At 40.3% G+C, this 13946-nt stretch overlaps 1 protein-coding gene across 22 annotated transcripts in view; it reads right to left on the reverse strand.

The window, feature by feature from the left end:
- LOC117527150 (receptor-type tyrosine-protein phosphatase delta-like) overlaps positions 1-13946 on the reverse strand; it is a 527875-nt gene that overhangs the window by 29334 nt on the left and 484595 nt on the right. For all 22 annotated transcript variants that reach the window (XM_034189362.1, XM_034189358.1, XM_034189350.1 and 19 more), the window contains one exon: positions 10954-11129. In XM_034189362.1, coding sequence (XP_034045253.1) covers positions 10954-11129 — 176 coding nt within the window. The remainder of the gene's footprint in view (positions 1-10953; positions 11130-13946) is intronic.

Consider the following 13946-nt stretch of genomic DNA (forward strand, 5'->3'; position numbering starts at 1 on the left):
TAATAGTAGTGCTATGTGACTAAAAAGATTAATCCAGGTTTTGAGTATATTTCTTCTTGTTACATGGGAAACAAGGTACCAGTAGATTCAGGAGATTCTCACAAATCCAACAAGACCAAGCATTCATGATATGCACACTCTTAAGGCTATGAAATTGGGCTATTAGTAAAAAAAAAAAAAAAGTAGAAAAGGGGGTGTTCACAATAATAGTAGTGTGGCATTCAGTCAGTGAGTTCGTCAATTTTGTGGAACAAACAGCTGTGAATCAGGTGTCCCCTGTTTAAGGATGAAGCCAGCACCTGTTGAACATGCTTTTCTCTTTGAAAGCCTGAGGAAAATGGGACGTTCAAGACATTGTTCAGAAAAACAGCGTAGTTTGATTAAAAAGTTGATTGGAGAGGGGAAAACTTATACGCAGGTGCAAAAAATTGTAGGCTGTTCATCTACAATGATCTCCAATGCTTTAAAATGGACAAAAAAAAACAGAGACGCATGTAAGAAAACGGAAAACAACCATCAAAATGGATAGAAGAATAATCAGAATGGCAAAGGCTCACCCACTGATCCACTCCAAGATGATCAAAGACAGTCTGGAGTTACCTGTAAATGCTGTGACAGTTAGAAGACACCTGTGTGAAGCTAATTTATTTGCAAGCATCCCCCACAAAGTCCCTCTGTTAAATAAAAGACGTGCAGAAGAGGTTACAATTTGCCAAAGAACACATCAACTGGCCTAAAGAGAAATGGAGAAATATTTTGTGGACTGATGAGAGTAAATTGTTCTTTTTGGGTCCAAGGGCCGCAGACAGTTTGTGAGATGACCCCCAAACTCTGAATTCAAGCTACAGTTCACAGTGAAGACAGTGAAACATGGTGGTGCAAGCATCATGATATGGGCATGTTTCTCCTACTATGGTGTTGGGCCTATATATCGCATACCAGGTATCATGGATCAGTTTGGATATGTCAAAATACTTGAAGAGGTCATGTTGCCTTATGCTGAAGAGGACATACCCTTGAAATGGGTGTTTCAACAAGACAATGACCCCAAGCACACTAGTAAACCAGCAAAATCTTGGTTCCAAACCAACAAAATTAATGCCTTGCAGATGTGAAGAAATCATGAAAAAGTGTGGTTATACAATTAAATACTAGTTTAGTGATTCACAGGATTGCTACAAAAGCAGTTTGAACATAATAGTTTCAGTTTGTAGCGTCAACAGCAGGTGCTACTATTATTGTGAACACCCCCTTTTCTACTTTTTTGTACTAATAGCCCAATTTCATAGCCTTAAGAGTGTGCATATCATGAATGCTTGGTCTTGTTGGATTTGTGAGAATCTCCTGGTACCTTGTTTCCCATATAACAATAAGAAATATACTCAAAACCTGGATTAATCTTTTTAGTCACATAGCAATACTATTATTCTGAACACTACTGTATAAGGTCCCACAGTTGACAGTGCATGTCAGAGCACAAACCAAGCATGAAGTCAAAGGAATTGTCTGTAGACCTCTGAAACAGGATTATCTCGAGGCACAAATCTGGGGAAGGGTACAGAAATATTTGTGCTGCTTTGAAGGTCCCGATGAGCACAGTGGCCTCCATCATCCGCAAATGGAAGAAGTTTGGATCCACCAGGACCCTTCCTAGAGCTGGCTGCCCGTCTAAACTGAGCTATCAGGGGAGAAGGGCCTTAGTCGGGGAGGTGACCAAGAACCTGATGGTCACTCTGTCAGAGCTCCAGCATTTCTCTGTGGAGAGAGGAGAACCTTCCAGAAGGACAACCATCTCTGCAGCAATCCACTAATCAGGCCTGTATGGTAAAGTGACCAGACAGAAGCCACTCCTTGGTAAAAGGCACATGGCAGCCCACCTGGAGTTTGTGTCATGTTTGGAGAAAACCAGGCACCATCCTTACAGTGAAGCAAGGTGGTGGCAGCATCATATGGTGGGGATGTTTTTTAGTGGCACGAACTGGGAGAGTAATCAGGATTGAGGGAAAGATGAATGTAGCAATGTACAGAGACATCCTGGATGAAAACCTGCTCCAGAGCGCTCTTGACCTCAGACTGGGGCAACGGTTCATCTTTCAGCAGAACAATGACCCTAAGCACACAGCCAAGATACTAAAGGAGTGGCTTCAGGACAACTGTGTGAATGTCCTTGAGTGGCCCAGCCAGAGACCAGACCTGAATCCGACTGAACATCTCTGGAGAGATCTGAAAATGGCTGTGCACTGATGCTCCTCATCCAAAATGATGGAGCTTGAGAGGTGCTGCAAAGAGGAATGGGCAAAACTGCCCAAAGATAGGTGCACCAAGCTTGTGCCATCATATTCAAGAAAACTTGAGGTTGTAATTGCTGCCAAAGGTGCATCAACAAAGTATTGAGCAAAGGGTGTGAATACTTACGTACAACTGATTTCTTAGCATTTCATTTTTAATAAATTTGCAAAAATTTCAAAATAAGTTTTTCATGTTGTCATTTTGTGGTGTTGTGTGTAGAATTTTGAGGGGAAAATGAATTTACTCCATTTTAAAATAAGGCAGTAACATAAAATGTGGAAAAAGTGAAGCTCTGTGAATACTTTTCGGATGCGCTGTAGGTAAAGCTGTGTGGAGTTGGCAGTACTCAAAAATAGAGTTGCCATGCAAGAAGGAGACAAGTAAGGGGAGCCATGAAGATACCCATCAGAATTGTAAAATAAATACAGGCTTCTGTGGCTGCGATGGGAGAAAGTGTGCACAGGACGGGTTTTGCCTGTTGCCTGGTTATACAGGGAAGAGAAACAGGTAAGGATTTTCAAACAAGAAAATCTAGGTAATCTAGGTTGGTGTCTCCCAAGTGCTGGGGAACTCAAACCCAGGTTTGCATATTGGTAGCCTAGGTCCCTATCCACTGAGCTACCTGCCTACGTAAAATTAACTAAAGTAAATAAATTAATAAATAAATAATGATAACAACAACAACAACAATAATAATTATAACCCAAATCAGAAAAAAATGGGACAGTGTGGAATATGTAACAAACAAACAAACCAGTGATTCTGACATTTCCTTTGCCTTTTGCTTCCTTGCAGACATTATGTACCCAATATACTTCATGGTTTGTGTGGTCAACTTCTTTTCACTTGTTAATGTACATCCTATCCTGTATTACAAGCATGCAAGGCATTTTAAACAAAGGTTGGGACAGGAGGCAATTTTACAGAAGCGTATTGCATTCACTGGATAAAAAATTTTTTGACCACTGATCTCGTAATTACGAGATCTTGATCTCGTAATTATGAGAAAAGATGTCGTAATTATGAGATCTTTTCTCGTAATTACGACATCAGGATCTCATAATTATGAGAAAATATCTCATAATTACGAGATATTTTCTCGTAATTATGAGAAAAGATCAGGTGTGTAAATAGTTTTATGTATATACTTCCGTACTTCCAGTCCCTCAGCACAGACGTGAGCTGAGCTCAGCCGATGATAACACACTATAATCAAACACAAAGTGTGGATTTTCCCCCTGAAGTGCTCCCAGATGAATGTCCAGGGAGGAGCACGGGGCGACTTCCAGCTTTCACTCACACAGACCCACCGACCACTGAGGGACACAGCGGGGCTCACTCCCACCCGGGCACATGCCAGTCTGTGTGCCCGAGCTGTGCCTCGCCTCGCTGGAGGAGTTTCATTCATCCAGCAACAGTTTAGTGGGAAATCCACACTTTGTGCGCACCGTGGTGTGGATCACAATGCAGTGTCAGAGGTTACAAATTGGCCTATTTTCGATTATGACTGTGGCATTCACGCTTGGACTGGAAGTACGGAAGCGATTACACACACACACACACACACACACACACGCACACACACACACACACACACACACACACACACACACACACACACACACACACACACACACACACACACACACACACACACACACACACACACACACAGAGAAAATAAATAAATAAAAACAATAGCTTGATCTCATAATTACGGCGACGTGGAGCATAATTTCTTGTTATAACGTGATAATTTCTCGTTATAACGTGAAAATACCGCATCATGAAATAACATGATAATTTCATATGATGAAATAACGTGATAAATATCACGTTATAACATGAAACTTTTCACGTAATTGCATGATACTGAGCCAAATTAGGGCTTGGCAGCTCAGAGCTTCCGTACGTAAGAAAGAGAGTGACGTCCAGCACGTCAGACTGGGCTTACCGCCGGAACAATCCCAAGGACTTGAGATGCCTGCAGTGTTGACATACTAATATTAATATCATCCTCATTTTTAAGAAATATCACTATTTCCAAATGTCTCAGACTGAGAAGGTGGTAACAGCAGATTAATTGCGACAGCAATTATTGAGGAAGCACGCATACAGGGAAGCTGGAGACCACTGATCTCGTAATGACGAGATCTTATCTCGAAATTACGAGATCAGTGGTCTATTTTTTTTTTTTATCCAGTGAATGCAATACGCTTCCGTACAATTTAGGGTAAGTAATGAGTTATTAAGCATTAAATAATGATGTTATTTCAAACAGATGATTTCAACTGTTGACTGTAATTATGATTTAGTATAAAAACAGTATCCACAAGAGGCTGAGTGTTTGAGGAGCAAAGGTGGGAAGAGGATCTCCAATTTGTCAACAATGTGTGAAAAATTTATGTGTTCATACACTCTGCAATGAAACTAAAGTCAACAGTCTGCAAGGTTTTGTTTTGTTTTTAATTTTCAATTTGCATTTTGCATGCCATTTTAATGTTTTCTGATTTGGGGTTGTAGGTAGTCTCCTCTGACTGTCATTGAATAACTGAATAATTCACGCTCTGGCTGCATTCACCACAGTACGGGACCGCCTTGGGTCCTGGATGGCGATCACCCTGGCATATGACTGGTCCATCCACACCTCTCAAAGATACCCATCTATCTACTGCAGCCAGGTGAAACGTGGGCATCCCTTTGGCCTTTTATATTTGCAGGGACCTCATCATTGAGGAACTTGCATGTTGCTCCGTACAAAGGCATCACATGCCCCCCCCCCCCAAAACGATGACCCTCGGATGACCCTAATCCTCAGTAAATATCTGTTCTGTTGTCTTCTCTGTGTAAACATGATAACATGTTATAACTGGTTTTGTTTCAGTGGCTGCCTCTCAACACCGTGTGGTCACAACAGAATAAAAGTGGAAAACAGTTGAGGGTGTGATCATGCACAGTGTATTGTTTCTGAACTGCAGCGGTTACAATAAAATCCCATTTAAAGCAAAATAAGTGCTTTGTGGTGAGCTGAAAACAGGTCATCATTCTCACTCAGCATGTTGGCTTTAGCACAGAATACAACAGTAAAACAGCAGAATAGGGGGCAAAAAAGAAATGTCAGGAGAAACCCATGTGAGGTGACGTGTGTTAAAAGGGATTAGCAAAGGAGAGAAGGAGGTCTTGCCTTCGAGAAGAAATAAGAGGGCATCTGAAGGTCGAACAGACACAACAGAGAGAGAGTTGGAAAAGTTGGAGAAAGAAACAGAGTTTTAACACGAGGCACAGGTTAATAGAACATGAAGCACAGGCGAGAGGAAAGGATCATTTTCTCAACAAGGCTCTGGACATAATTGTTTAGCACTTAATCATGATTCATACCTCCAGCCATTGTCGTTCATTTTACTGCAACATGACATCCTCATTACTTTGATTTTTTACTCAAGTGGATATACTGATATAACAGCAAAAATGTCTTCAAGCAAGAAGAAGAAGAAAAAAGATTTTCTAAACCATTACCCACCCTGACTTTCACTGAACTTGGCATTCTTTCTTTTTCATCTTCCCTCTGTTTTCGTCCCATTGACCCCAACTTATCCACCAACGAAGTTGGGCGTAGGTCATCTTTTCACCCGTTTGTTTCTGAACAGCCTGGAACCCGCAATTTTATATATATCATTACGAAAGTTTTACTGAAGATTCATATCCTGATAGGCAGGAACTGATTTAATTTTCAAGGTCATACATCAAAGGTCAAAGTCAGCAAACTGGAAAAATCCCTACCTTTAACATTGAAAGAATTTTCAAAAATTCCTAACTGTCAAAAAAGATCAAATTTCTTTCATATTTGAGAGCATTATGTAGGATGGTATCCTTTATCAACTGACAAAGTCTGATCCGGATCTGATCCAGGTTACAGATTTTATGGCAATTTAAATTTAACATTGAAAACCCCATTTAATGTCACTGACATTATTTCTCAATCAAACATGCCCCAATCACTCTCATATTTGAATGTGAGGTGCAGACTGGCACACACTATTGCCTGACAAAAGTTTGATTCGGATCTGATCTGGATTGTGGATTTTGTCTACATTTGAATTTAATACTGAAAAGCCCATTTGGTCTATATTTTGCATTATATCAATCAAAAGTGCCTCAATCACTCTCAGTTGTTTTTGTTATGGATTTACCTACACCACCAAGATTTGATCGAGGTTCCAATTTTATGCCTGTCTATCTTCCAGTTATCATCAGAAACCAAGTGCCAAAAAGCAATGACAAATTGTGCATAGCACAGATAATCAATGTTCAGTGAAAATTATCTGAAAAAGAATTCAGAAACTAAAAAAGTTGAAAGAAAAAAAAAAAAAAAACGCTGACAACACAAAAAACTTTGATTCAAGTGCATGAACTAAATACATACTCCTGACATTTGATCACATCTAATTTAGCTTATGAAAAGTTACTTCTAACAGGACTTTGAACATTTTTCCAAGATAAAATTTTGTCAAACTGAAAATTAGTGTTTGCGGAGGTTTGTGCTCTATGACCACGGTGCTTGAGAGTTGGTAAATGTGCATTTTGTAGTCTGTCTCTTGTGCTTCTGTTCTCCCCAAGAGTTTGCAAACCACTGTGATACCCGAAATGTGACACCACACAACGTTAGCACGTCTGTGTTAAACCATCGTTGTCTCTGAGAGGCACTGGGGTTCACATTCCAGCTAATCAGAAAACTGCACTGCAAAAAAGGGGTGTCTAAAAACAAGATAAAAACACTAAATCTGAGGGAAATTATCTTGCTGCATGGACAGATCATTTGACTTGACAAGATGTCTTGAATCAGATTGTTAAATCTAGAAATAAACATGATGAACACTAAAAATAAGAAATTAACCCTTAAAAATCTAAATTATGTAACACTTTTAATTCCAAGATTTTTTATTTATTTATTTTTTTTATCTTGGGAAGATCCAAATAATTGGCAGTGTACCAAAATACCAAAAAAACAACAAAAAAAAAAAACCCCACTTTAGATTTAGAAGTATCAGATAACTGATCTTGTTTTAAGGTTTAATTTCTGTCCATGCAGCAAGATAATTTCCCTCAAATTTAGTGTTTTTATCTTGTTTTAGACACCCCTTTTTTGCAGTGAGCTAAAGAGTGAAGCGAACCTTTCTAACAGAGGATTAGCTTTTCACCTAACTTTCAATACCATAAACAGATCAATTGGCTTCCCACATATTTAGTTTTCCTAACTTTAAGTCAGTTAACATTTTTTATAGAATCCAATGGTCAAAAAGGTTTGTTCCTGCTGGAGCTTATAGCATAGTGCTACCAGGTCGTGATATATTATGGCCATTTCTTTAATGTGGACCATTATATTCATGTTTGCTATCAGTTACTTTTCTTGTTTGTTAGTTTTGATTTATATCCACTGGATTCAACAAGTTTAGGCACCAAATTTAGCAATAAAAGCTTCAAGCAATTGATTTGAAGTGGATGTGAACTTATAACCAGGGTCATTCCATCTGAAATCACCCAGTTTTGAAAAAAATCCCAACTCACCCCTCAGCTTTATTCTGTCAATTTTATGTTAATCATATTCCAAAGTTATGGTGAAATGCCAAATATTAGGGCTGTATTGTGAAAACCTTTGAAGTTAGAGCCTTTGGAAATTTTTGGGAATTTTTCATGAAAACGGTGTTTTCTACCAACTTTGCACATTAATAATGAGCTCCCTATATGCCTCACAGCTTTGAAACTGCTCATGCCAGACTAACTTTTGGTATACAGTTGGCAGTTTTGGTGTATCTAGTGTGATCTGCCTTCCACAAAGGCCTCAAAATGGTAGAAACCCGAAATTGTGCATGTTGTTCGTATCTTTGGATGCCTGCAACACATTTCAAAAAAGTTGGGATGGGGCAACAAAACACTTGGAAAGTTGATGAATGCTCAAAGAACACCTAATTGGAAACAGGTGAGTGCCATGACTGGGTATAAAAGGAGCATCCCCAAAAGGCTCAGCCGTTCACAGCAAAGATGGAGCGAGGATCAACACTTTGTGAACAACTGCGTGAAAAATAGTCCAACAGTTTAAGAAAAATGTTTCTTAACATTCAATTGCAAGGAATTTAGGGATTCCATCATCTACAGTCCATAATATAATCAGAAGATTCAGAGAATCTGGAGAACTTTCTACACATATGTGGCAAGACTGAAAACCAACATTGAATGCCCATGACCTTTGATCCCTCAGGTGGCACTGCATTAAAAACCAACATCATTGTGTAAAGGATCTTACCACTTGGGCTCAGGAACACTTCAGAAAACCTTTGTCAGTTAACACAGTTCATTGCTACATCTACAAGTGCAAGTTAAAACTCTACCAAAGCGAAAACCGTACATCAACAACATCCAGAAACACATCTGCCTTCTCTGGGCCCGAGCTCATTTGAAATGGACAGACGCAAAGTGGAAAAGTGTGCTGTGGTCTGATGAGTCCACATTTCAAATTGTTTTTGGAAATCATGGACGTCGTGTCCTCCGGACAAAAGAGGAAAAATACCATCCAGATTGTTACCAATGCAAAGTTCAAAAGCCAGCATCTGTGATGGTATGGGGGCATCTTAGTGTCCATGGCGTGGGCAACTTACACATCTGTGATGGCACCATCAATGCTGAAAGGTACATCCAGGTTTTGAAGCAACATATGCTGCCATCCAAGCAACGTCTTTTTCTGGGACGTCCCTGCTTATTTCAGCAAGACAATGCCAAGCTACATTCTGCACGTGTTACAACAGTGTGGCTTCGTAGTAAAAGAGTGCGGGTACTAGACTGGCCCGCCTGCAGTCCAGACCTGTCGCCCACTGAAAATGTGTGGCGCATTATGAAGCACAAAATACGACAACGGAGACCCCGGACTGTTGAACAACTGAAGTCGTACATCAAGCAAGAATGGGAAAGAATTCCACCTACAAAGCTTCACCAAATAGTTTCCTCAGTTCCCAAACGCTTACTGAGTGTTGTTAGAAGGAAAGGTGATGTAACACAGTGGTAAACATACCACTGTCCCAGCTTTTTTGAAACGTGTTGCAGGCATCCATTTCAAAATGAGCTAATATTTGCACAAAAACAATAAAGTTTATCAATTTGAACATTAAATATCTTGTCTTTGTGGTGTATTCAATTAAATATAGGTAGAAGAGGATTTGCAAATTTCACACAACGTCCCGACTTCAATGGAATTGGGGTTGTAATAGGAATAACATCAAACTGACAGACCAGGACTGAGGGGTGACCTGGGAGCCTCTGGGTGACTTGAGATGGAATGACCCATCAGCTTCAGAAACCTGTCATCTATTCTCAATATACAATGTCAGGAGTGGATTTGCTTGATGGTCTGGATATCAAAGCTGGCTATTACCAAGCCAAAATATATTTTAATAAAATTACACATGAATGCTCCAAGTTCTCACGTTAGTTGGTTGGTTTGGTTTCCTGAGCTGGAGTCAAAAAGTAACTCCACACTCAAATTCTATTCAAAAAATTAATCATTTAAACAACCTCGGCACCAGTGCACTTCTGTAGTCAAAAAAAAAGAAAAAAAAAGAGCACGATTACACTAAAGTAGCACAAAAGCAGATAGAATTATGTGGGTGCTTTACAATTTCAAAATATGTGCAGGTCACATGAGAAGTGCTTATCTGGAAATTCTATCGAGCTCAGGTTATGGGATGATACACTATTTCAATACATGAAGAAGTCAAGCCAGAAAAATGAGTTAATTAGATTGCTAAAATGATTTTCCATGTGTATTTTTATGCTTAATATTTCCTACTTGTTTACTACTTTCTATACTGTAAATAAACTGTACAATGAATGGAAACCATCGTTTAAATTCATTTATTTATTCACTTATTTTTGGACATCTTGGCCACCACGTTGAAGCTTTTTTGGAAATTTCCATGTTTTACCCTAGAACATAATAATATTTCAGCTCTTTGGGTCTACTTTCCAGGGATTTAGAGCACCACCGAAAGCCAAAGCTTAATTCATATAATAAGAGTTAGTCTGTAGTGCCAGCTAAATGTTTGAACAGGTTATCGGTTTAGTGTTATCACACCTAACTTTTCTTTTAGCGGATTTGCAGTCGTTGAAGCTAACTTTTAGGCTAACTGTGCCCACCACTGTGTAGAGTTTGCACTACATCTGTGGGTCCCAGTTCTTAATAAGGTACATTTTGTCTTCATCCACTCACAAACACTTAATAAATGGAATATTTGCAGTACTTTTGCTAATCCACTGTGGGTAGTAGGGACAAAACAAACAAACAAACAAACAAACAAAAAACAAAAAACTGCACCCTCTGCGCCCTTCCGCCGGAGCCATATTAAGAGCCACTGTTCTTCAATTTTCCATCGTAACCTCCCGCTGTACTATTTCAATTTCTTCAAATGCACCCTGCTCAAATTAATGCAACCAAATCCTGTTTCCTGACATCTTAAACTGTCCTATCCTATATCCTACCCTACTCCATCTTTTTCCACCTGCCTGATTTTGTCCTCCTCTTGCAGCTTGGTTGTCATTTTTTGCACTGACTTAATGCTGTAGGACTCTGTGCTACCTGTCCTATACCCCCATGTCCTTCCATCCTGTCTTTCTCACCCGTGACTTCTCTTCCAGCTTGGTCATCATGATAACGTTGGCTGTATGTTGTTCCCAGACCATCCGCCAAAAGTCACCGAAGGTCTCAGGGAGGGAGCCCTGAGTGGCAATGTAGGCATTCTGACGACGGTAGCCATCAATATAGTTGGCATTGATGTAGTCACTCCCTGGTACACCTGCAAAATAAGGATGAAGTGTAAGTAACATAAGAATCAAATGAATTTATTTAGCAGATCTATAGTACGTTAAAAGTATTTCACAGTGACAAAAACTAACAAGGCTGTTGAAACCCTTCAGCTTCCTATACTGACCAACTAGATCGGATTGTTATCAGGACCTGCACCAAATTACACAGTACACACCTTTACACAAAAAATACTTTAAAATGCCTAATAAATCTTTTCAGATAGCAATAAAATCATAACCTCCCTTGTACAGGAAGGGTTTTAACAGAAATAGTTAAAAACTAACAAAAAAATCAATAACATTTTGCAAAGGTGGGGTGGGTCATTTAAACAAGATGAAGAAAAAGATGTTCATGATGAAGATATAAGTCCTATATAGCCCGTGAGTCCCATTTGTGCCTGATTTTATACCCGGATTTCACTGATCTTAAGTCCAAAGGAAGAATGAGCATAGTCTCCATTAGATTTAGACCGTGATCAGAAGATCTCAGAGCTGGTTGTGACATAAAGGTATAGAAATTCACACATGGAGGCAGGCAGCTGACCATGCATAGATCTGAACACCGATTCAAGATGATTGTCACACGGACTCGGCGCTACGAGGGGGTGTTTGGGGGCGACGCCCCCTCACGTCATCAATCCCGCCCCCTCGGATGTGAGAGTTATCAAAAAATAAAAATAAAAAGAAAGAAAAAGAAATACTGGAAAATATAGCAAAATATTAGTTATTCAATATTATTATCACTTTACCGGGGTGTTGCTGGGCTGGTATCGTAGATTTACGTCGACGGTACCTGACTATACCCGCCCGCTATGCATAAACAAATGACGTCATAGCGCGCACAGCCCAAGAACTGTCCACAGTGGGGGAAAAAAAAAAAAAAACTGTCCGCAGAGGAAAAGATGAAAATGCGAGAAGTTTGTTTTGGTCCCAATATGGATATTCCGGATGATTTTCTCATGGATAGTACGACAATGAACAGCAGCTAAAGCAGCCAGCTTGATGAGGACGCACTGGCTAAATTGGAGAGCAGTGCGCCAGCTAGCCGAGAGCCGACACCACAAAAGTTACATGAGCCAACTTTTTATGTACTCATTACATGTTGTGTATCTCAGTAAAAAGTGATAATAATGCACATAACATGCTGTTGTCGTGCGGTATGCATTTTCTTAGTCCCTCCGTTCACGGCCAGTCGCCCGCAATGACAGATATTAAAGTTATGTATTGCTGTAAATATACTCAACAAAAATATAAACGCAACACTTTTGGTTTTGCTCCCATTTTGTATGAGATGAACTCAAAGATCTAAAACTTTTTCCACATACACAATATCACCATTTCCCTCAAATATTGTTCAAAAACCAGTCTAAAGCTGTGATAGTGAGCACTTCTCCTTTGCTAAGATAATCCATCCCACCTCACAGGTGTGCCATATCAAGATGCTGATTCGACACCATGATTAGTGCACAGGTGTGCCTTAGACTGCCCACAATAAAAGGCCACTCTGAAAGGTGCAGTTTTGTTTTATTGGGGGGGATACCAGTCAGTATCTGGTGTGACCACCATTTGCCTCATGCAGTGCAACACATCTCCTTCGCATAGAGTTGATCAGGTTGTCAATTGTGGCCTGTGGAATGTTGGTCCACTCCTCTTCAATGGCTGTGTGAAGTTGCGACGACGAACTGGAGTCAGGTCGAGACCCCGATGAGGACGACGAGCATGCAGATGAGCTTCCCTGAGACGGTTTCTGACAGTTTGTGCAGAAATTCTTTGGTTATGCAAACCGATTGTTTCAGCAGCTGTCCGAGTGGCTGGTCTCAGACGATCTTGGAGGTGAACATGCTGGATGTGGAGGTCCTGGGCTGGTGTGGTTACACGTGGTCTGCGGTTGTGAAGCTGGTTGGATGTACTGCCAAATTCTCTGAAACGCCTTTGGAGACGGCTTATGGTAGAGAAATGAACATTCAATACACAAGCAACAGCTCTGGTTGACATTCCTACTGTCAGCATGCCAATTGCACGCTCCCTCAAATCTTGCGACATCTGTGGCATTGTGCTGTGTGATAAAACTGCACCTTTCAGAGTGGCCTTTTATTGTGGGCAGTCTAAGGCTCACCTGTGCACTAATCATGGTGTCTAATCAGCATCTTGGTATGGCACACCTGTGAGGTGGGATGGATTATCTCAGCAAAGGAGAAGTGCTCACTATCACAGATTTAGACTGGTTTGTGAACACTATTTGAGGGAAATGGTGATATTGTGTATGTGGAAAAAGTTTTAGATCTTTGAGTTCATCTCATACAAAATGGGAGCAAAAACAAAAGTGTTGCGTTTATATTTTTGTTGAGTGTACGAGGGCTGTCAATAAAGTAACGGTCCTTTTTATTTTTTTCAAAAACTATATGGATTTCATTCATATGTTTTTACGTCAGACATGCTTGAACCCTCGTGCGCATGCGTGAGTTTTTTCACGCCTGTCGGTGACGTCATTTGCCTGTGAGCACTACTTGTGGGAGGAGTCGTCCAGCCCCTCGTCGGAATCCCTTTGTCTGAGAAGTTGCTGCGAGACTGGCGCTTTGTTTGATCAAAATTTTTTCTAAACCTGTGAGACACATCGAAGTGGACACGGTTCGAAAAATTAAGCTGGTTTTCAGTGAAAATTTTAACGGCTGATGAGAGATTTTGAGGTGATTCTGTCGCTTTAAGGACTTCCCACGGTGCGAGACATCGCTCAGCGCTCTCAGCCGCCGTCGTCAGCCTGTTCAAGCTGAAAACCTCCACATTTCAGGCTCTATTGATCCAGGACG

Source organism: Thalassophryne amazonica, chromosome 15, assembly GCF_902500255.1.
Source record: "Thalassophryne amazonica chromosome 15, fThaAma1.1, whole genome shotgun sequence".
Classification (NCBI taxonomy): Eukaryota; Metazoa; Chordata; class Actinopteri; order Batrachoidiformes; family Batrachoididae; genus Thalassophryne; species Thalassophryne amazonica.